The sequence below is a fragment of the Falco punctatus genome (assembly GCF_963210335.1).
Source record: "Falco punctatus genome assembly, chromosome: 13".
Taxonomy (NCBI): domain Eukaryota; kingdom Metazoa; phylum Chordata; class Aves; order Falconiformes; family Falconidae; genus Falco; species Falco punctatus.
The window spans coordinates 18,907,194-18,930,645 of NC_137593.1; the positions used below are offsets into that span (position 1 = coordinate 18,907,194).

The 23,452-nt window shown below is 39.8% G+C and overlaps 1 protein-coding gene and 1 long non-coding RNA gene across 3 annotated transcripts in view; one reads left to right on the plus strand and one right to left on the minus strand.

The window, feature by feature from the left end:
• Positions 1 to 22,922, plus strand: part of COL4A4 (collagen type IV alpha 4 chain) — an 86,520-nt gene extending 63,598 nt beyond the window's left edge. The window contains exons 41-46 of the mRNA XM_080409964.1: positions 653 to 751; positions 9,670 to 9,801; positions 11,911 to 12,027; positions 12,751 to 12,939; positions 14,769 to 15,055; positions 15,661 to 22,922. Of these exons, the coding sequence (XP_080266090.1) occupies positions 653 to 751; positions 9,670 to 9,801; positions 11,911 to 12,027; positions 12,751 to 12,939; positions 14,769 to 15,055; positions 15,661 to 15,924 (1,088 nt within the window). The 3' untranslated portion in view covers positions 15,925 to 22,922. The remainder of the gene's footprint in view (positions 1 to 652; positions 752 to 9,669; positions 9,802 to 11,910; positions 12,028 to 12,750; positions 12,940 to 14,768; positions 15,056 to 15,660) is intronic.
• Positions 4 to 23,042, minus strand: LOC308072714. 2 transcript variants are annotated; one of them, XR_013931762.1, is made up of 4 exons: positions 22,916 to 23,042; positions 15,615 to 15,858; positions 12,732 to 14,909; positions 4 to 457 (listed from the first exon to the last, which is right to left on the minus strand). It is a non-coding gene; the product is annotated as an uncharacterized lncRNA (long non-coding RNA). The 2 variants fall into 2 exon arrangements; XR_013931763.1 differs by lacking the exon at positions 4 to 457 and adding an exon at positions 4,134 to 4,237.
• Between the last annotated feature and the right edge of the window lie 410 nt (positions 23,043 to 23,452).

Genomic DNA, 23,452 nt, shown 5'->3' on the forward strand with positions numbered 1-23,452 from the left:
AGATCTGAGATGTTTTTAACTAGCATGTCCACTTATGCCCAGCCCTGTGCAGCTGAGCCTTGTGCACTGGGGATTCCAACAAAGACTGAGCCAGACAGAAGGGGTAGGCTGGACATTTCGTAGCTCTGCCCTGTTACCTACAGATAAGATAGGGTTGGGGTAGAAGGTCAGCATAGAGACAGATTCACATGTACTGCTTCCAATAACTTGTTGGAAGACTCCCCTACCAGCCTGAGAATCAGGCAGTAAAACTTCGGAGTGTGCCAGATAAAGGAAACATTGACCTCTCTGCAGAGCTCGAAGATGCAGGTGTGTTTGAACTAACACAGTCTCACAACTGCCCCATGTCAATAGCTTTAGGCTTTCAACAGATTCTTTAGTTTGAAAACGGGGATCTAGATACTCTTGCTTCTTCCACATATGTAGAGAAGTCCTATCTACATCAATCTCTTCGAATCTACGAAAAGAGAAGTCATACATTTTAATTCAGATCAAGATCAGGGAGAAAAATGTGCATTTCTTTCTGGGAGACAGGAGTTGAGCTGTCCCAAGCATTTTTTTTGTTCCTTAAGCAGCCAGATTTCATCTTATTTATGTGTTCACCTTCTCAGAATGCAATCATGTGTAACTGCACAATTGTTTTTTTTTCTAGGTCCTATGGGAATCCGTGGCCCTCAGGGTCCACCTGGTGCTACAGGACAACCAGGAGACCAAGGTTTTCAAGGAAAACCTGGTCCCAGAGGTCCCACAGGTACTTACAAACCTCTTGCTCTTGTCACTCAATTGTAACCATGACCTTTCTATTCACATATAATCTAACTAATGTTTACCTGCATACAATTTAAACTATCTCAGAAAAAAACCCCTGATTTCTCATTTGAGTTGTGAAAAAATTTCTGAACTATGTATTTGTTTCTAATGTCACCTCCTGTAAGTGATTTCAGTTTTCATTGCATTCTTTACTCCAATTTACACGCCTGAAACTTGTTTCCACCTGTACCACAATGGCTGCAATCTGCTTTCCACTTTTCCAACCCTTCAGGTTTCATAGGTAAGTTAATGACTATTGATTGTCATTCTTTTCATGTGGGCTTCCTTCTGTATAGGTACATTCTGCTCTTACTAGAGGTATTCTTGGTTTGGCTGTTGGGAATAGTAGATGCTGCTACAACAACATAGTTCTGATAGATTTTGCATATAAATAGGTACCACTTCCAAGCAGACCAATAGCATGATAATGCTACATTGAGAAGTCTCATGCTATGATGTCAGTTAGACTTGTAAACCACATCTGTTTCAAATTATCATTTTTTTTTTTGGTTGTCACACAAGATGCTTTCTAACCAAAAACTTAGCAAAAGCTTGCATGATAACACTGGATTACTACAAACACTGAAGTCTTAATCTGACTCCTATTTTGTTCCAAAATACAAATAGCCAATAGCTCCCAGTAGCTTTCAATACATAATATGTGGCCATTCTTAATTTTTTTATTATGACTCTTATTACATGGATATTGTGGGTTAGCTTCTTTGGCCTGCTTATTGATGGTTTTGCAGTCATAGTGTTACCGAAATCTCGGAATGAAGAACTTATCGACACCAATGTGATGTAGATAAGCAGACACTTCTTTATTGACGGCCGGGTGCGTGAGCGAGTCCTCTCGCGATCAACGCACGCCAGGTCCCAAAAACAGATTCCATATATAGAGCTTATTCATACATATTCATTAATTATTCATGCATAATCATAACATTTCCCAAAAATCATTAACATATTCTCCTCCTATATCCGATTCTGCGCAGTAAAGCGTAGAAAGGTCTAGAAATGGGTCTAGGGTACGATTTGGGTAGGTGGTATATGAGTCGGTGGTCGCGATCTCCCCCTGCCGGAATTACCTTTTACTAAAGTTCACGGTTTCTTGGCAGGTAACTACAAGCTGTTCCAGTCGACTCTCCCCAGTTCCCATTAATCCTACATTCTGACATCTCAATATACTTTCTTTATACAGAAGACTAGTTAGATACAAAGAAACCTTTCAAACCCTAAATTATTACTTAAGCTTCAACAATGATTCCAACCCATTCTTCTGGCCTTAGTACAAAATGTATAAAGGGTCTCACAACTACTTTTACTAAATAATCATAACTTTCTTCAACATATTTTTATCTTCCTATATTTCTATTCTATATAATAACTCTATAAAATCAGTTAATCAAACCAATAAAATCAATTGATCTCAACTCTTTAACAAATCGACAACATTTCCCCCCTTTGAAAGTGTTGAAAATCATTATTTCAATACTTTCACACTATTTACATGTCATTTGTTTCAACATATTTTGGTGGTGGTGGGCTGTGTCTTGGTGGACTAGTAGGCACTTCTCTCATAATCATACGATTGACAGCAATTCTATTGATAAACTGTTTTTTCAAACATGCATATACTAACATGATCATCAAAAAGACAATCAATAACTAAACAAAGTTTTGATTATGGATTGTATCCAAGAGCTCAAGTTCCATCCTAATTTATTAAAAATTTTTCCAAGCCAATCTTCCGACATATCCTTTTGAATATTTTCAGTTTCTTTTTCAATTTTTCCCAATAGGTCCAGATCATGTTCCACATCCTGAGTGACATTTGGAATGTGGTTACAACAGTGGTCCAGTTTATACTTGAGATATCCACACACTCCATGTTCTTTAAGTAGGAGCATATCTAGTGCCATTCTATTTTGTAAAGTCATTCTGGAAGTCGCTTGTAATTGCATGTTCAATTCCTTAAACCCCTTTTTAGTAACGTTTGCTAATTTTTCCACTTGACCAGTTAACTTATAAAGCCATGCTCTGTTCCTATATGATACTATAGGATTTAAAAGTGATTCAAGTGCCCAACCAATTTTCACTCCTGTAGAGGGTTCATTCCAATTATCATCATTTGTCTCAGATCTCTTTGTTCGTTTTAGTTCTAAATTTTCTAGGGATCCTCTAAATGGTGATTTCTTCCAAATCGGACACAATGTTGGCATGCCTAAGATAATTTGTTTCACTTTACCATCTAATGGTAGATGAGTTGTCCAGGTTCCATCATTCAATGCCCAAATTAAATGTCCAGGACTTCAAATAGTAGATTTTCTACAACTAAACAAAGTTCCTCTTCTGACTGTAAAAGTACTGGTTAAATTGAGAGTATTCTTAAGACCTCGACAAAAACAACCATATTTCAAAACAGCGGCCAGCGGAGGAATTCTTTGGATTACTAAGTCTGCATTACTGCAGTCATACACTTTTTCACATTTCCACCATGGCACTATTTTATCTTCCTTCTCTCCTAATAAAGTTGACCTATCGTTGACCCAGGGTAATACTGAAAAAACTTTTCCCTCCCTTGTAAAACACCAAGGAGTTTCTGCCATATACTGAAAATGGGAATATAAGGTCATAGACCAAACTGAATCCCAAACTATTTCCTTTTCCTGTAGGGTTCGGTTCTTTTTCTCACATTTTGTCTCAGTTACCCATACACTGGTGTTTGTTGTAGCCATTTTAGGATAATAACACCATCCTTTGTTCCCTACGTCTCCCTCTAATCCTGGTTTAGCTACAAATCGTCCTTTACATTCCCACATAGTTGAATATACTGGTGATTCTTCTCCAACTTTAACCTTTTGCAATTCCCAAGTTTCTCTAGGTTCTTGTTTACAATCCACAGTCTCATTTCCATATTCCAATTTGGTCAAGTTCATGGTTAAGATTCCCCATGGAATAGATTCACCTACTGCCCTCGGTATTGGCAAACAAGCAGTGATCTGCGTGACATTTTATAAATTGGCAAATTCCTTAGTCAATCCTACCAACAAATTTTCCTCTGCCATTTGTTTGGGAATGTCAATCACTTGTTCTGTTTCTATTTGTCTTTTGTTCCTGTCCACCAAGCCAGCCCATGATCCCACCAACATTACCAACCAAAAAAATCCAAAACCCAATCATAACCTGATATAAAAAAAATTAGACATGTTTCAAAGTCAATTTTTAAGTCTCTGGGTCACAATTAACAATCTTCCATGGAGTAGATGCTTTCTTCACGGTGCTTTCTTCACTTGAGTATAATATATCCAAGCATCTGATTCTGCAATTTTGATAGCTGTAAAAGTGGTTAACAGTATCTGGAAAGGTCCTCTCCAGTGCTCCTGCAAAGGTTCAGAGGTCCAAGTCTTCACACAGACATAGTCTCCTGGTTGGAAATCATGCATTGAATTTTCCAGGGATAAAGGTCTATTCCAAATTACTACACTCCAAATCACAGCCAAAGTTTTCCTTTGAAAAAACAAATAGTTATACACATCTTGTTTTCCTTTTACATGTATGTTTGGATTTGGTTCTGGAGATTCATATAGTTTTCCATATAACAATTCATAAAGACTGACTGAGGTTCCACTCTTTGGCTGTACCCTGATACATAATAATGCCAATGAAAGTGCCTAAAGCCACTTTAAACTGGTTTCTTGACAAATCTTGCTTATTTGTCTTTTCAAAGTTTGATTCATTCTTTCCACTTTCCCACTAGACTGTGGTCTCCAAGAGGCATGTAAATCCCAATTAATACCTAATGCTTTGTTAACACTTTGGACTACTTCAGCAACAAAGTGTGGACCTCTGTCAGAAGAAATTCCAATAGGAACTCCAAATCTCAGAATTATTTCCTGTAATAACCACTTCACCACTTCTTTTGCTTGTGTAGTGCGACAGGGAAGGGCTTCTGGCCATCCTGTAAAAGTATCAACCCCTACTAGAATGTACCGGTACCCATTTTGTCTGGGTAATTCTGAAAAATCTACTTGCCAATAATCTCCAGGTTCTACACCAGATTTCAGTCTACCCATTTGAACCTTTTTCTTAATCATTGGATTATTTTTCAAACATACCTCACACTTTTCAGTTATCGTTTTAGCTATTCCCAACATCTTAACTGATAACACTTGTTTTCGTAAAGATGTTACTAAAGCTTCTGCCCCCCAATGACATTCTTGGTGTTTTACTTGAATTATCTCTCTCATTAAAAGAGGGGGAATTACTACCTGTCCATTAGGAATTTTCCACCATCCAGCTAAGTTTTTCTTAGCACTTAATAACTGACCCAATTTGATATCTTCCTCTGAATATCTTGGTTTTTCCCTAGGAAGGGTTACTGTTTTAGAAGGAATTATTGCCATTTGCGATGTTTGTCTCTTTGCTACCTTCTTTGCTGTTTTATCAGCTAAATTATTTCCAATTATTATTTTTATATTTCCAATCCGATGTGCTTTACAGTGCATGATTGCTACTTGATCTGGTTTTTGAACTGCTTGCAATAATTGTAAAATTTCTGTTTGATGCTTAATGTTTGATCCTTGAGAGGACAATAACCCTCTCTCTTTCCACAAGGCTCCATGGACATGCACTACCCCAAAGGCATATTTTGAATCAGTCCAGATATTTACTCTCTTGTCTTTGCTTAATTCTAAGGCTCGAATTAAGGCGATGAGTTCTGCCTTTTGGGCTGATGTGGTACTCGCCGATGCTCCTGCTTCTATAGCTGTAGTCTCTGTTGTTACCGCATATCTGGCGTATCGGACTCCTTGTTCCATAAAGCTGCTTCCATCAGTATACAGTTCCCAGTCTGGTCTCTCCAACGGCACATCCTTCAGATCTTCACGACTGGAATAAACATACTCGATGGTAGCCAAGCAATCATGTTCCAGTCGTCCTTTTTCCTGTATAGAACTTAAAAATACTGCAGGATTTACCAGGTTAGTTGTCTTTAGAATCACATCATCTTGTTCAGTCAATACCACCTGGTACTTCATCATTCGGCTGGGAGACAGCCAAAGTCCCCCCCCTTCTGTTCTAAAACAGTTATCACCATGTGTGGGACATAGACTGTTATTGTTCTTCCCAAAGTCAATTTCCGAGCTTCTTGTATGAGCATCACTGTTGCGGCTACTGCTCGAAGGCAGTCTGGCCACCCTTTACTCACTGTGTCCAGTTGTTTAGAGAAGTATCCGACTGGTCGTTTCCAGCTTCCCATCTTCTGGGTTAGTACTCCCAGTGCCAGGTGTTGCCTTTCATGAACAAACAACTGGAAATCTTTGGTTAGATCCGGCAGTCCCAAAGCAGGTGCAGACATTAAGGCACGTTTCAATTCTACAAAAGCCTTTTGTTGTTGTGGGCCCCATACAAATGGAGAATTCTTTTGGGCCTCATAGAGTGGTTTAGCTATTAGCCCATAGTTCATAATCCAAAGGCGACACCACCCAGTCATTCCCAGAAATGCTGTGAGTTCATGAATATTTCTCGGCTCAGGTATACCACAAATAGCTTCTGTGCGATCTTTTCCTAATTGCCATTGTCCTTTTGAAATCTCAAAGCCCAGATATATCACAGTCTGGCAGGCTATCTGGGCTTTCTTCCTGGATACTTTGTATCCATTTAGTCCCAGGAAATTCAAGAGATCAATAGTCACCTGTATACAGGTAAGTCTTTCTTCTGCAGCATTCAATATGTCATCCACAGATTGTAATAGTAAATGCCCAGGTCTTGATTTATCCTGTTTCCAGATTTCAAGTTCTTTAGCTAATTGATTTCCAAAAATAGTTGGACTGTTTTTAAATCCTTGGGGTAATCTAGTCCATGTCAACTGCATCTTTCGCCCGGTTTGAGAATTTTCCCATTCAAAAGCAAACAGTTTTCTGCTTTCTTTTTCCAAAGGTATACAAAAAAAAGCATCTTTTAAATCAAGCACTGTAAACCACTGATAAGTCTCCCTTAACGCTGTTAACAGTGTATAAGGGTTTGCTACTACAGGATAAATATCCTTAACTATTTGATATACTGCTCTCAAGTCTTGCACCAGCCTGTATTCACCCGAGGGTTTTCTGGCTGGTAAAATAGGAGTATTATACTCAGATTCACATTCTTCCAAAATTTTATACTCCAAAAATTTATCAATCAATTTCTTCAATTCCTGTCTCACTTCCAGTTTAATTGGATATTGTTTAATTCTCACTGTTCCTGTGCCTTCCTTCAAATCTATTTTAACCGGTTCTGCTAGTTTCGTTTTGCCAGGAATATCTATCTCCCATACAGTAGGGATCACTGCCAAATCCACCTCCGGTGGAATTTCTTGTTTTACTTTTTCTTGTATCATCAAGATTTCTCCCGTTTTTGACTCAGGTATTTTCAAGAAAAGTTCTCCTTCGTCAAAAACAATCTGTGCATTTAATTTGGATAACAAATCTCTTCCTAAGAAGGGTATCGGACATTCTGATACATACAGAAATTCATATGTAATTATCTTATTTCCAAATTTCAAATCCAGGGGTTGCAGGAATGGCCTGGTTTTTGTTCCATTTTTTTCCTTTACAGGTATTTAATAAAAAAATGTCGCTCCTGTAACCACTCCCAACCTCACAATTTAAACAACATTTTTTTTTTTCCACTTTCTTATTATCAAAAGTTATAGCCATTACCAAATTATCTCTAATAGTTAGCTTACATTCATCCTGCCAATCCTTTCTTTGTCTTAAATAAAAAAAACAAATCCACATCTGGCATTTTATCCCATTTCCCTTCTCTTTTACAATACAACATTAACTGCAAAATAGTGTTATAATTCAGTGTCCCATTCGTGGGCCACTTTTCCTGATCATCCAATATATACAAAGGTCACCAATTATTACAATACTCAAATTATTACAATACTCAATCATCTGGCTTTTCGACAAATCCTCATACAAATCTCCCCAGTGTGTCAACAAACATCTTAATGGAGAATTTTTCGGGATTTTGTCATTTACAGCAAGATTACACATGCTTTTACTTTTAAACAACCGAGTTAACATAGTTGCCATGGTATAATTACTCACAGTACAATACACATCTGTCACTCCGATCCGCGGATCCACACTCCACACTCGCTTTCATGCCCAATTGCACGTCTCACCCTTACAGCCACACTCACACTTTTCAACAGTTACTTTAAACAAACATATAACACAATATTATACCTCTTAAAAACACAAAACCACAAACACAAAAACTTCTTCTAACTTTTTGTTAGAGGCACTACCTTAGAGAACACTATAGCATATAGTTTCTCTTGTTTCCACTTTTGTCCAACCCTGCAATAGCTTTCGCTTATGTCTTACGGGCAGACGCCTAGGCTTCCACTTCCACAAGGATCCTTTTAGTCCAACCCTGCGCAGCTTTCGCCGCGTCTGACAGGCAGACTCCTAGTCCTACCCTGCGCAGGTCTTTCACTGCGTCTGACAGGTAGACTTACTCAGTGGGACTCCAACCCACTGGTGGGACTCTAACCCACTCCTTACCATACATTTATTATAGTGGGACTCCCCCCCACTTTCTCTAGTGCACTTACTTACTTACTTTAGTGGGACTCTCACCCACTTACTACAATTAGAAAAAAAGAAGTGTCTTACCAAATATCCAGGGAACGTCGCGAAGAGCCTTACGGATCGGGGATCGATGGGTATCCCCGAGAAATCCTCGGTGCCGGCTGGAACCGATCAGGTCCCCGACTCCTCCGGTCTCCTTCAGCGAGGTCCCACCTGGGTCGCCAAAACTGTTACCGAAATCTCGGAATGAAGAACTTATCGACACCAATGTGATGTAGATAAGCAGACACTTCTTTATTGACGGCCGGGTGCGTGAGCGAGTCCTCTCGCGATCAACGCACGCCAGGTCCCAAAAACAGATTCCATATATAGAGCTTATTCATACATATTCATTAATTATTCATGCATAATCATAACATTTCCCAAAAATCATTAACATATTCTCCTCCTATATCCGATTCTGCGCAGTAAAGCGTAGAAAGGTCTAGAAATGGGTCTAGGGTACGATTTGGGTAGGTGGTATATGAGTCGGTGGTCGCGATCTCCCCCTGCCGGAATTACCTTTTACTAAAGTTCACGGTTTCTTGGCAGGTAACTACAAGCTGTTCCAGTCGACTCTCCCCAGTTCCCATTAATCCTACATTCTGACATCTCAATATACTTTCTTTATACAGAAGACTAGTTAGATACAAAGAAACCTTTCAAACCCTAAATTATTACTTAAGCTTCAACAATGATTCCAACCCATTCTTCTGGCCTTAGTACAAAATGTATAAAGGGTCTCACAACTACTTTTACTAAATAATCATAACTTTCTTCAACATATTTTTATCTTCCTATATTTCTATTCTATATAATAACTCTATAAAATCAGTTAATCAAACCAATAAAATCAATTGATCTCAACTCTTTAACAAATCGACAACAATAGAATAGGCAAAATGCTGTAAATCTTCACTAAGGTGTTTGTGCTGAAGTTGGGTAGACTTTAGGTTTTAACTCAAATCCGTTTGGGGCACATTAAGATAGAAACTATACAGCAAATATCTGAAACATACCAGCTAGCATACACTTGCTAACACATGCTTACCATGCTGGTAAATCCTGTGCTAAAAGACTCAGAGTAAAATTAAGAGCGCTAAGACTCAACTAATTCAAGATTTTAAAATACTTAAAACATACAATTGAGTACCAAAATGAGGTATGTTGATTTTTCACATCGGAGCTATCAACCAGTCCTCAGTCTAATTCACCTTCCTATTACACATTCCAGGCGACCCTGGTGAACCAGGAAAAATAGATGATTCATGCCGTGCAATCCCAGGGCCTCCTGGGGAAGCAGGGCAAAGAGGAGATGATGGCTCTGTAGGATTACCAGGGCCAATAGGCCACCCTGGAGCCCAAGGTAAGCTTGTGTTTTGAAAGCTTGGATGTTTATTTTAGCCATTTAGACAACAAATGGAAAAAGGTCACAGTCCTTCTTTATGTTTTATCCTGTCTCCTCCCCTTAAACACTTACTAACAGTCTCCAGAAACACTTAGTGGGCTGGTTAATGCTGAGGATGATGGATCAATATAGCTGAAACCAGGCTGCTTGAGCCTGCCTGCCCTGAATTCCCTTTTCCTAGGCCAGGGAGGGCAAAAGCATCAGGCACTGTTGACAAAAAGTTCTTCAAACTCTATTTTTCCTTCTTTTACCAACAATGAAAAAGCAATGCTTCAAACCAATCTTACGGTTTAGACAGGTTTTATTTTGAGGATGTTAAAAATAGACATGCTTTAAAATTTAGCAGTAATGAATCACAAAGCTCTGCTAACCAAAGTCCTGAAAGGACACTGAAGTCAGAGAGGCATCTACAATAGCACTTTTTTATCTGTTAAAACATGAAAAAGTTACCACAAAAGAAACTGACCAAAGAGATTTTAAAAAGAAATGAGAAAAGACTGTAACATTCTTCTGGTAGATAAAAAGAAAACAAGGGTGATGCTGGTATGGTTCATTCCAAAAGAGCGAGCATCTTTATAGAAATATAGCCTAGCATGTCTGCATAGTTTCTTCAGTTTGGGTTGTGTCTAAATGTGGCATCTTCAGTTTAGATAGTGGAATTCCTTATGTAATTTTAAATAATTCCTACTTGGAAAACTGAAGTTTTTTGTGGTGGCTGCACTGGACATCCAGTGTCTCCAGAGAGAAAAATCCATTATTTTCTCCCAGGAGATTCCCTGCAGTAGCCATTCCCCGCATGAAAGTGTACACAAGGCAATTTTCAGTGATCTAGTTTTACATACCTTAATTGATTTGCCAACTAAAAGGTGTTTCTGGGTTGAACAGCTGTATTTCCATTATATACATCATTAAAACAGTTTCTGTGAAACCAGATGACACAGTGATACCTACTCACACCGGTTTTACGACAGAAACACTTTAGTAATGCTTTTCCTTTCATGAAGATAGCAGAATTCCAGTTTTCTCCTGGCTTGGAAGGCAAACTGGAGGTTTTACTGGCAAAAGCAATGCAGGTTACTAAAACTTCAGTGTACTTGAGCTTTGGCAAAATAACTCTGCAACCAACATTGAAAAGCTGTTAAATTGGTTTGACTGGTTTAGATTTTTGTAATGAATCTACTAAAAAGTAACATGGGCAAATTTTGAATGTTGTGAAGCAACTTTGAATTACTCAGCCTGCAGGTTAAATAGCAAAATTTTCAAGGAATGAAACACCATTAATGAGAAACAACTGTGGTGCTAGAGAAACATACTCATCTGAAAACTGTTTTTTCCCCAAAAGAGGAAAACCACTGCTGGGTGCAATAATATACTTGACAAGCATAACTTCATTCAATTAAAGTTATGTTTAAAGTAGCCAGTGAACAGGACCATTACCATTGGTGCCCTGCATGTGAGACTTATGCTTTACTGTCACGGCCACACCTTGTTACCTGCTTATGTATAAAAATACATGTACATTTGAGAAATATAAAAAGGTGAAGCCATCAGGAGCCTAAAAATTACTGAATGTAGCCCGGTTCTGCAGTCCCTCCCTGCTCTGTAAGTACTCCAATACGTGCAGTACTCACAGGAAGTTCACTACGTGTTTGAAAGCTTTGCTTAATTGGGTCCTAAAAGAGGAATGCCTGCCTTAGGATGAGTTATAACTCATTATATGGTACAGATACTGATGGCAATTCTGCAAGAGGCTTGTCATAATAATGCTTGTTAGTGCTCTGATTTCAACTGCAAATCACACAGGCTCTGTAGAGAGGACTTAAAACGGTATCAGAGCTGAATGTTGCAAAAGTCATGCCTCTGAGCTACTAGTGTGGTCTCAAGACGAATAAGTTGTAAAGAGAATTCCCAGCAGAAAGCAGTTCTGCACCTCACTGTCCTGAGGCATCATTTCTTGGTGGTGTCTGTTCTGCTGACTGGCCCTTTGCATGCTGTGTACGTTTGGACAATGTATAACCTTTAAATGCAGCCATATCAAGGGAAAGTGCTTACCTTGTATTTATCTAGGAAGAAAAGGTGAAGAAGGGTCACGTGGCCTACCAGGCCAAGATGGTTTACCTGGGGCACCTGGACCACCAGGCGACCAAGGGAATGTAGGAGAGCAAGGATATGCTGGGCCACAAGGTAAGAATGGAACATGACTTTTGGGAGAGATGTGCGAGATGATGCATAGACAAAATTTTCTCTCTCGCACATGGATACATCCACCTCTAGCCTGAGATACCACGATACTTCTTTCTCCCTCTCAGTTCAAGCCCCAACAGTGACATTTGTGAATGATTCCATAACAGATAGAAAGCCCTATCAGAAGAAAATTTATCTCAGCATCCATTATTAACCAGAAAAGCAATTAACCACGCAGGCTTAAACACTGTATATCAATAGGTATGCATTTCTGAGTCAGGGCTAATAGTGCAACTGTCTGTGAGTAATTAAAATTGTATTTTAACTGTGACTGCTGTTTAACAAATTAATGGTTTAATACATATGTAAGGAAAGGGCATTGACTGTTACTGCAGGGATTCAAATTCAGTCCAGACAAGTCATCCTAGTGAGTACATCTGGGAAGCCACTGCCCACCTCAGTTCGTTTCTTAATCCATATAGCATAGGGCAGAAGCACAAAAGAAAACCCAACCGTCAAGCATTCAGTGGCAATCCAGTTCATTTCTTTCCCATAAGGAGGATAACGTGAGTGTACTGGTGTCTTTATTGCCCACGACAACCTATGAAGTTGTACTATATTCAGTCAGGAACCCTTTACTGAACACTTAAACATAGCCAAAATTCACACCAGCTCTGTGTTTCATAAATAAAAATAATTTTTACCTTTTCTCCTATGCGTAAGGTCCACCTGGTCGTACTGGTATCCCAGGACCACCAGGCCCCCATATTAGATCTGCAAGTGGATTCTTGCTCGTCCTTCACAGTCAGTCAGACAGAGAACCACTCTGTCCACAGGGGATGCCAAAATTATGGACTGGCTATAGTCTGCTGTACCTGGAAGGACAAGAGAAAGCTCATAATCAAGATCTCGGTATGTACTGTAATACATAATTGCTCTCCAGTTAAGGTCTAATTTGGTGCAATCTATACAATGAAAGACAAGTCAAATGGAGCACGCTATAGAATCATCAATTACTTTTTTCTGGAGACTCAAAACTAATTTACACTGCTTGGTTACGCTGCCCTATTATGTGACCCATTTAAAATGGCTTTCTGCTGCTATGCAGTTGAATGAAAAAAAGTTTCTACCTCTAAGTAATATTGAATAGAATTTGGAGACATGAGTGGTTTATTTCACTTATCCTTGCTAGTCATTTCGGGCTGTCTTTGAACTTACGGGAGAGATTTTCCTAGACCAGGAATCTCATTTGGCCATTCTGAAATAACTCCCTGCAGGATCTTGCTCCCTTTTACTGTAGAAACAGCTTGGGGAAAAGAGATGGTTAAATTAGGTAGTCGCAGTTAGGTAGTATAAGCAAACTGTACAAATAAAATTATGCATCATGTGTACACAGCAGAATTATGTGCTTTTAAGAGTCAGAAGTCTTTTTTGGGAAAGACAGAGCCAAATTTCTCCCAAAGACAGCTCTTCTTGGTGTCCTGGGTCATTTCTTCTACAATGCTTCTACAAAATTAGCTGTTGTCTAAATAAGTCATCTGACTTGGAGCTGGAGAAACTGATTGGTGGCAACTGCACAGAAGAAATTTCCTAAATTCTTGTTGAATTTTATACCAGAGGCAGAGAAGTCTCCTAGGAGGAAAGATCAAGGACCTAACAAGCTGGACAAGAAAAAGAAGTGTTTAAAAGAGCAATAAAAAGAGTTATTTTTAGTACAGCAGTGTTGTTTTGAAATGTTTTCACTATTGTGTGTTTGACATTCCCCAGGAAAGCCAGTTGGTAACAGAAAGCCTTACAACAGCAGTGAAAATAGGACACAAAGAAAATAGTCCTTGTTTCCTGTGACTAGGGTCTTCTTTTTTGCAGGCATTTTCCTTACTCAGGCTATTCCAGACCCTTTATTAGTACTGGAATGGAGTATTATCAGTGATAAACAAAACCGACTTCTGTATAGAAGTGTTATGTGTCTTTAAGGCAGGCATTAGGGTTTTGGGGTGTTACAGAAATAATAAATCACACAAAGTTCAAGGCAGAACATATATGCAGTGATTATTATTGTTAACTAAATAGGTCATCATGAAACTGTTCTAAATTCAGTTCTGGAAGAACAACTTCACCTCTGAAGTATGCTGAAGTATGCACTAGGCACTTCTTAATTCCCACTGATGTCTGCCTGATGAGAATTTTGCAGGATTGGCTCTGCAAAATCCCTCAATCCTTTTATTTCACTTTGAGAGTCTGTGAAACCTTTCTGGAAGGCAGCAGAACAGCTGCTGAGATTTTGGCTTAACACACTGGTAGCAATGGCTTGTCATACTTTACAAAAATTTTCTATTTATCAGCTTTGGCATTTGCTTTCTCACTGCTCCTAATGAGTTTGTAAATAGCTAATCTCCTTTTAAACCAGCCACCACCTCTTGCCTAATTTATTCTTCAGCGTTGGCAAAGCTAAGAAATTTGTTATCATAACTGTTTCCCATGGAGACAAACTACATCATGTTTAAATACTGGACTGTGACACAGTTAAACATTATTGGTCAAAGGAAGATACTTACTGGTAAAAAAAAGTTTCTGTTTTCAATTAACTAGTCGTTTTGGTAAAGAGCCTGGGAGGTTTAAGATCTGTGAATTATGTAACTACTGTCAAGACACATAGTTTTGCAGTAACATTGCCCAGAATAGTATTTTCAATTTACCTAGAAAGAAGTGGAGTAATTTTCATCCCTTGTTATTATTTTCAGGTCTGGCAGGATCTTGCCTTCCTGTGTTTAACACCATGCCATTTGCTTACTGTAATATCAACCAAGTTTGTTACTACGCCAGTCGAAACGATAAGTCTTACTGGTTGTCAAGTGCAGCTCCTTTACCAATGACGCCTCTCTCTGAAGAGGAAATACAGCCCTACATAAGCAGGTGTGCGGTATGCGAGGCCCCAGCCCAAGCAGTAGCAATTCACAGCCAAGATCAGTCAATTCCTCCCTGCCCAGTCAACTGGAGGAGTCTCTGGATAGGATATTCTTTTTTGATGGTAAGAGTCTTTGCATATGGTCATATACGTAAAAGTTTCTTCCATACAGCTTTTGTGTTCAAAGATTTTTAGCTCTGAAAACTAAAACTATCCAATGTCTAGCAAACATGAAAAAGGAAAATTCACAAAAAGAAACGAGGGTTACTTCCAAACTGGGGAACCTGGCTGTAGCTATATACACTAAAGCCATAGCCTTAAGCTACACACTTCTTAAAATTACAGAGATTTTGCTTATATTTCTTTAATAAACAATGGGATTTTCACATATGAAGACACACCTTTCAGAATTAGAGGTCCAGGTCTTTTTAAAGCCATCCTCTAATTACATTTGTAGCAGTTTAGTAACAGCATCGTTTAGAATCAACCCAGATTTACTCTTTTCTTAGTTTGATAAATACCAGAAAAATAAGTGAGCTGGCTCTAGACTTTTGAGATTAACTCATTACAAAATAAATTAAGATTTTCTCCAGCAAGGGAAGCTTACTCCAATTTAAGATCACCAAAAATAGTACCGTTAAAAGAAAATAAAGTCAGAAAAAGACAGATTAACATGATTTACCTTTTTTTCATGCACACTTATCAGGTTCTTTCATTGTTCTTTCCAGCACACTGGATCTGGTGATCAGGGTGGTGGACAGTCCCTTATGTCACCTGGAAGTTGCCTAGAAGACTTCAGATCAGCACCATTCATTGAATGCCAGGGTCAGCGGGGAACATGTCAATTTTTTGCTAACGAATACAGTTTCTGGCTAACAACTGTGATGCCCGAGTTGCAGTTTGCATCAGCCCCCCTGTCAGGAACTCTTAAAGAAGGACAAGAGCAGAGGAAAAAAATCAGTAGATGCCAGGTATGCCTGAAGCATGGCTAACAAGCGAAACAAAAGTGAACAGCTAGAGCGAGACTTGCATAAATATGAACAATATGCTAAAGGTTTAAACAGTGTTTAATAATATTTGTAGTATGAAAGTGTGCAGCACTGTTTGTTTGAACAGAAATGCAAGGCTGAAAGATGAAGGACGTGTTGAGCCTCATCCACCCATGCACACACATCTACAAGTAGCAAAACCCACTGTAAATGATGTAATACCAAGAAATTAAACTGTCACATCGGAGTCCACTGCCATAAAATACAGGTAACAGGGGGAGTTTGGAGGGTAGAGTCAAGCCGGGAATACCAAGGAAATCAGACCTATTGTGCAAGGCAATGGAAGTCCTGTTAGAAATGGCATTTACAGCAGGAAGAGCATGTGCATGTATATGGCATATTACAAATATTTATCCTTACAGATACAGATGTGCAAACATACAAATGTCTTAAAGCCCTATAGCTGAATTTCCCAAGCTAAAGAAACTTGCACATGCTGTTTCTGAGGGAAGGGGAAAATGTAATTGTAAAAAACCCTCATAATAAGAACGAGAAGAAAGTCTTTTACCATTGCAGTACTGAAAACAGACTGCAAATAAACTGTTAATTGGGCTTTCATAAGCAACAAAAAGTTGCAAATCTGTTTAACGGTAGGTTATGTAAGAAAATAAAATTAGCTGAGATAACGCATCCTTAAGAAGCTGTATTTATATTTGCAATTAATTTCTAAGAGCAGTTAAATTATTAAACTCCCAATCCAAGTGGCTGAAGAAACAAAGCAGTTTCTAATGTTAATTGAAAAGAAACAGTAGCATGGTGATAAAATGGGTGAACTTACCTGAGTGATGAATACAAGTGGTGCTAGGACAACTGTCTAAACCTGAAGCTAATACATTTTGTTAATTTTTGCTTCTCTATTTGTAAATACACCAACAACAAAAAGAACAGTCACCTTTAAGATCCTTATGGAATCATAGCTCTATGTTTTTTAAAGCATTGACTGTTACAATGTTTATAAGCTAACGCACTAATCACCTTTTGAAAAAGTTCACATCTATACCTTCTTCATTCAGCTATAAATCCAAAACTATTAAATGTGTATTTGAATCATGATGGAACTACTGAAAACACAGATGGCACATGGGGAATTTATCATGTGCAGAAGGGCCACAAATGCTCTTTTTACCACTTAAATAAGCTATGTTTTACTAGAATGGAATAAAATGTTTTTTCCAGCACTTTTCATTTCAGTTTGTGTTCACTAAGAGAGGTGCCCCCAGCAAAAGGATTTTCAAGGAAACAGAACCACGTCCAAGAGTCCTAATTCAAAGCAAACTCCTTCTGAAGCCATCACAAGTACAACAGGCTGATCTGCTGGTTTCAAGTTGGATACACAAACTCAAAGAGCAGGAAAGACAGACATTCCAGTCCCAGCCAGAGGAAAATAAAATAGTCAGAGGATAAGTCCATTCAAGTGTAAATACATCAGACTGTGTAACCTCATTCTGACAAAACCAGGCAAACCTCTCTCATCTGCTGTGCTTACATGGAGGTCAACTCACTCCCCTGCTCTTCCACCTGGGGCAGGGTCAGGAGCCCTCCTGGGGCATGTCCCAGTCCCCACCTCTCTCAGGGAACATTTCCCTCTTGGTCCCAGTGGCCTGCTGGGACAGGGCACACCTCTCAGTTCACTCTCCAGTGATCCCAGCTGCATGCGTCAGATCTGGCACGCCACACAGTCTTTTGAGGAGGGACTGATCCCTGCTGTTGAACCGTATGAAAGAATTTAATCCCCTCCTGCTTCAGACAGCATCCCACATGCAGGCAAGGCTGGCTTTCCAGTGTGCAGTAGAAGCCAACGTCTTGACTCCGCAAGGTGCCGAGTAGCTTCAGAGCTTACTGCTGCGAGAACAAAGCTGCACGTAGAGGAGCACCATGGCCGAGTCACCTATTCATTCAGTAAGGTGTGCAAACTGTGTTTCCTGAAAGGCCACAGCCAGAACCACACTGGGCTAGTAACTTCAGCTTATGTTCACAGTAGCAGATAAATGTCCCACTTCCTCACTGGATTTAGGTAATTCCACATTAAGGTCTCATTTATGAGCTTTTCCTGACAGTACCTACCAGCTCCTCCCTTACTCATTTGCAGCCTCTTCTCGGGTTAGAAACTCTCTGGAGAGCTGCAGTCCTTTCCTGGAAGCATTTGCAGTGGGGCTTGTGGTACTAACTACACTTTGGTAAACAATAAAGAAAACTTTATACACTATGTTATTGCAAACTTTATCATAGACAAGATGGAATAAAATGGGATTTTGGAATTGGATCTGTGTTCACCTAACTTAAAACAAGTACAGAGAAAAATCTTAAAAGCATCGGAGAAAATCAACAAAAAAAGACCCAATAATCTAAACAAGCAATTCCATGGCATTTTATCTGCTCATTTGATTTAAAAACACTGTGTGAACCAGTCATGTTTTTTCTCTTATTTTAACGAAGTTTTTGCACCTGTGCCAGTTACATTGTACTACGTTCTGTAAGAACATACTATATAGATGCATTTTTAGGCTACCACTGATAGTTTAAATATTTAATAGGTGTCTAAATTCCTGTTTCATGCTTAGCCGATTCTGTAAGGCATTTGTCAGCAATATTGTACTAATTGAAAATGAAATTGCAGATAAATTGCTTAATATTACAAAGTAAGACAGACCCAAGTATAAAGCAGCATATGCTTTAATTCTGCAATCATTTGCCCAGTGACTATAAGCAGAAAAATAATTGGTAAATTATTCATAGGAAACCTAATTATGAAATTTTATGTGAAAAGGGATAGCTGAAGCTGTTCATGAGTAAAAACACTCCTAAAGGCAACGACCTTCTGCTAGTCCTTACAGTCCAGATCACCCTTACTGCTGCATTCAAGAGCTTTGGATCTCGTGTAGGCCCAGTACAGAAGCGAGTATTATCTTGAACAGCAGGCAGGGTATTAATAGCAACACAGAAAATTCTGCTGGCTGTGCTTGAAGGTCATTGGGATTAGAGCTGTTTGGGGTGAACTGCCCCAGCATTCAATTCAGAACCTGTGATTTACAACGAGGAGACTTGCTTGCCCATCACCCTTGCAAACCACGGCATCTGTATGGCTTGGAAGCAGGGAAGATGCCTGGCTCTAACTCATGGCAAATCCTCAGGGCAGCGTTCAGGCCCTTCCCTCTCCGTCACATCCCTCCGCATCAGGATTTCCAGAACATAACGTTGTCTCTCAAAAGGGAGAGAATAAAGCACAACTGGAAATTTTATCACAATGGTGCTATGTTGTAAAAATGGTACTTTTCAAGTGTATTTTAAAATTATTTCTGTACAGTAGAATTTCTGAATTTCAGGTCCACGGTTCACATGCTAAAAGCCACCACCAGAACGAGGTAACAGAGAAGGTGTTTAGCTGGGGCCAGTATGCAGACCCAAACTGCAACTTCCTACAACAGCAGCCACCTGCTGAGGGCCAGGCCAATGTCCGGGGTCCCCTGCCTGCCCCCGGGGTCCCCTGCCTGCCATGTGCCCTCAGCAGCGATGTCACCTGCCGGGCAGCTGCTGAACGCCTGCAATGAGCTGGCCCCAGCTGGCAGCCAAGCACCTACCCAGCTGCTTCCCCCCACCCCCCAAGCAGGACAGGGAAGAAAACTGGAGGAGAAAGAGCAAGAAAACCAGAGTGTCAAAACATTGGCACAGGAATTGCTTACCAAGTACTGTTGTGGGCTAAACTGACTCAGCTCAGAGAATTTAACTTAATGCACTGCCAGTTAGCATAAATATTTAATTACTGATTCAGGTTTTGGGAAACAAGTTGACAAAACCTGAACACACCTTTCCTCCCGCTTTCCCAGGCTCAGCTTCACTCCAGACTCCTCTCTGCCCCCTTGTTATCTCTGCAGGTTTTACTCGGTCCCTTTGGTGATGCAAGAGGTGGCACAAAGCTTCAGGGGCAGGATGGGGGAGCGGGGTACAAAGCGCTTTCTTCTGCACCTTCCTTCTCTTTTCCTGGGCTGTGACCTTGGTCCTCCAAGGGCTGCAGTCCTTTTGGGAGGACCTGCTCTGCACGGGTCCTCCAAGGGCTCCAGTCCTTCAGGGGCGTGCCTGTTCTGCCACGGAGCACCTCCGCCTCCTCCTGACCTTGGATTTCTCAGAGCAGAAAATTGCTTAAAGACTCATTCCCAGAATTGCATTATTATGTGCAACAAGTTTAAGCAAAACTGTTCCAGGAATTTTTCCAGGGTAAACTCTTAACCAAACAACTCTTTCCTACTTTGGCTGGTTCATAAGCACCAGAGAAAAGCAAAAAAAGTATCAAAACAAGTTCAAAAACATAGAATTCCTATAGTCCATACATGTTTTGCCTGTGTTTAAGGCAAGTGAAATAAGCCTTTCATCCATCAACACAAGCTGCTGTTTACTTGTTTGAATAAGTTTCCTCTAAGTTTCACAGCACACTTGAGGAAAAACTAAGTTTGATCTGCATGATGCCTTCTGCTCCTGGTGCACAGCTGAAGACTGCCAGCCTGCAATGGCCGTGCAAGCTCTCCAGCACAGCCTGCAGGATCACAACATCAACCCTCCAATTCGTTAAGTATCACCATGATCCGAACTCAAGAAACAAACCACATCCACCTAGGGAATTGTTTCGTGTCGTTCCACATGGACCACTGTAAATAACACCACTTTTACACCAAGAGCCCAGACTGAAGCCTGGCCGTTTCAGGTATTACGAGCAATCCTTAAATAACTTTTGATTTCATTCAGTATGCCATACATTGTGAAAGGCTGCAAAGATGAGGATTCCTGTTCTAATTCTTTACACACATTATAACTGGGCAAGAAAGAAAAAAAAAAAAAACCAAACCAAAACAAACAAAAACCATTCAAGTCCAGGGGAAGATTTGTAAAGGGGAACAGCTGTTTGCAAGGAGGACTGCTCCAAAGCCAGCTGTGAAGAGGAGCTGTCTGCCCACTTCAACCAGCTGGAAAACGAGCCAGGTGGAGGAAAAATCACCATCAGCATTCAAACAGATACCGCACCACATTCACACTTAACAGCTTTCCCCTTTTCTAGTCACTTCATCCAGATGTTCCAGAAGGTACTGGAAGTTCAATTAGAGGAGGTATTTTAGAAGTGAAAAATGAAAACAACTCCACATTTATCATTCTGGAATGAATGTATTAAACAAACATGGCTCCTCCATGTAACGCAGCCAGCCTTCAGCATCCAATACCACCGCACAGCAAATCTCACCTTGTGCTTGACTACACAGTGGTCAACTGCTTCTCAAAAGATGACAGGCTTCAGCTATGTGGTATCTGAAATTTCACAGATTTCAATGTTTTCCACAGATTCACCGAAGCAGAAATGCAAAACGCAGCACAAAATTCTACCCAATTTCTAAAGAAACATACGTAGTGAAGTACCACACTAATGAACTCTCCTATTAAAAGTCAGCTGCCAAACAGAGAACATGCACGTGTATTCCCCCCGCGCACTCTATAGAAAGATTTGGAATGAAGCACTCAAGCCTCAAACTGACGCCGTGTTCAGCTTGGTAAAACAAAGCTTCAGTACACAGAAAAGCGATACCTTTTTCAGAATTTAGTTTTCCATGCAGTGATTACTAACACCACTCCTACTGTAGACAGATGCTCCCTCTTACACGATTTACCATGATGAAGACAGGGGTGTTTTCATTAAAGCAGAGATTAAACTTTCTCAGAGGCAGAAAACAATTCTGATGGGAATTGAAGAGATTAGAAACAGCTACTCTGAGGCAGTTGCAGCTGTAGTTTGTTAGATTCTGCATTCTGTATTTTAAAAGCTCTAAAGCAAATTAGTACTTCCAAACATTTTCATTTTATTGTGCTTAAGCATTTAAAATGCACGTAAAAAGTGAAATACGTACAATAAACGGTACCAATGTTATAGAACTTCATCACACACAGATAGCTTGTACCTCTGCGTATATAATGTGTATGCTTCCTGATGGTGATGTGCAGAAACTGAGATTTTAAGCATCCTTCCTAAAGAAGTGCCTTGCAAATTAAATGCATCAGTGATCATTTACCCTCTGTCCTGCTCATTTCACTCACATAATAAAGTTCAAGCCCACATTTTTGTAAGCTAACCACTCATTCTGGATTTCGGGTCTCTAGATACACATAACAGTGAAAAGGGAATGAATAATGTATTTTTAATACAACCAGAAGTCCCAGCTCTAAACAGCAACAAAACAATTATCTTGATTCCTCCAACAAACACACTGCAATATACAGACACCTGGAACACCCCTGGCCCCGTACAGGAAAAGGGGTGTTCACAGAAACACACCCCTAAGCGCTGTTCTGCACACTAAAGCCTTCCAGAATCAAGGCTGCTCGGACCTAAGCTCTGTTTTTTCAAAATGCTGGATAAAATGTAAGTGGGAGGTTTGACCCTTGCACACCAGATACTGTAAAGCTTTTATCAGAAGTTGCTGAATGACATTTTGTACTAATGTAAATGAAAAATCTTACCAAAGTCAGTTAAGTCACATTACTAATGTTATAGCTGAGTTTAGCTCTTTAAGAGCAACGTGACCCACCTGTTAACTGGGCAAAAGAGCACACGCTAGCCTTCTCAGATGTAGAACTGCGTTTATATATACTTAGTTTAGAATTAATTCTTTAAAGTCAGCAAACTGGTCATTCCTGTATATCAATATTGTACAGATTCAGGAGCAGTTTGTTAACTTGTTAGACGGGTACGAAAGACAGGGATTCACAGAAGCGGCCCACCCACCAACAGGTCTTAAACGATCCCTGTAAGGAATGGTTTGGTGAAGGATCTAACTTAAAAATCCAACATTTTCCACTAAGGTAAGAATTTACTGTTTACCTGGTCAACAGCCCTAAGGAGGTATTCCTTTAACCTGCTCCAAAAAGATTAAAGAAGGAAATTCCAGAATATCCCTACCTGTTAGAAAAGTTCACTATTTACATTTAGAAATCCTTTGCTTGTTTGCTGCAGATTAGGCCAGTGTCCTCATGGCACTGGACAAAAGAGACGACCTTATCACCGTTCTGCGGCAGCAGATTCCCATCACATACATACTCGATCTTCTCTTTCACTAACCCGGCTGCTTTACTGTTCCGAGCGTGCCATATGAACAGAACTGCCCGAACCGTGTTACACTTGTATGGCTGGCTGTCCGCACTGTTCACAGCTCCTGAAAGAGTAAACGCGTATCAGTATTTATTACAAGAGTTAGACCCTTTAGAAAGCACAATATTCTTTTAGGAAGAGTCTGCAACCAGAAACTAGGAATTATTAATATTTCCTTGCCCTCTGAAATCTGGTAACAAGTAAGAAATCACCAATTTATTTTTTATATATGTAGGACACAATTAGAAGCTTATAATAAAACCATAAAATTACTCTGTCCTTCCTGCCCGCACAATCCTTGAAGAAGCCACAGCACCAAGAGCAGGATCTGTTGGCTGTCTGTTTTGT